At 37.1% G+C, this 776-nt stretch overlaps 1 protein-coding gene across 1 annotated transcript; it reads left to right on the forward strand.

The window, feature by feature from the left end:
• Nucleotides 1-145: 145 nt before the first annotated feature.
• Nucleotides 146-707, forward strand: LOC106512559 (sodium/hydrogen exchanger 7; the record flags this gene model as incomplete). Its single annotated transcript, XM_014001150.1, is given in 2 exon segments — nucleotides 146-345; nucleotides 630-707. Coding segments are annotated over 2 exon segments (278 nt in total), but the record flags the coding sequence as incomplete, so codon positions are not given.
• Between the last annotated feature and the right edge of the window lie 69 nt (nucleotides 708-776).

Consider the following 776-nt stretch of genomic DNA (forward strand, 5'->3'; position numbering starts at 1 on the left):
ATATTTACTGAGAAAAATGTTGACGTGTTCAATACTTATTTTAACCGCTGTATAGTAAATATGAATATAAATATACTGTCATTATTTGATTACCCTAATAAGCCACATTTTCATTTCTTGTTTTTGTATGTTTTCTGTTCCAAAGGCCTGCTGGTGGGTGTGATTCTGCGGTTTGGCATCCACGTGCCCCAAAGCATGAGCGACGTGGTCCTCAGCTGCGCCGTCAATGCCAGTCCTGCCACTTTGCTGATCAACGTCAGCGGGCGATTCTACGAGTACACGCTGAGGGGGGAAGTCAGCCGGAGCAAAGATCATCAAATGGAAGACGATGAGATGCTGCGAAAGGCAAGAGGATGAGATGAAAATAGGACTGTAGCAGTGTTCATGTGTTTGTTTTGAGTCTTTATACTAAAATACACAAGTATTACTTGTTCAGAGCTTTGTGTCCATGAAGATAGGTTACCTATTTTAAGTTACTTTATTTCTTTCAGGTTATGTAATGAAACAAATCATAATGTTTGGGTGATTTTAGGCTACGTCTACAAATTTTGGTACACTGCATATGCAAAGAGAAAACAAACAAACAAAAAAAGTATGAAAAAAGTATAAAACTTTGCTATTGTTTTCAGGTGACCTTTGACCCAGAAGTGTTTTTCAACATTTTGCTGCCTCCCATAATCTTTCATGCAGGCTACAGTTTAAAACGGGTAAGATGTTTGAGAAATTATTGGTTTACATTTTCATTTATTTCATCTGCAATCATTAAGTATATAAAT

This window comes from Austrofundulus limnaeus, unplaced genomic scaffold (genome assembly GCF_001266775.1).
Source record: "Austrofundulus limnaeus strain Quisiro unplaced genomic scaffold, Austrofundulus_limnaeus-1.0 Scaffold8184, whole genome shotgun sequence".
NCBI classification, from domain to species: domain Eukaryota; kingdom Metazoa; phylum Chordata; class Actinopteri; order Cyprinodontiformes; family Rivulidae; genus Austrofundulus; species Austrofundulus limnaeus.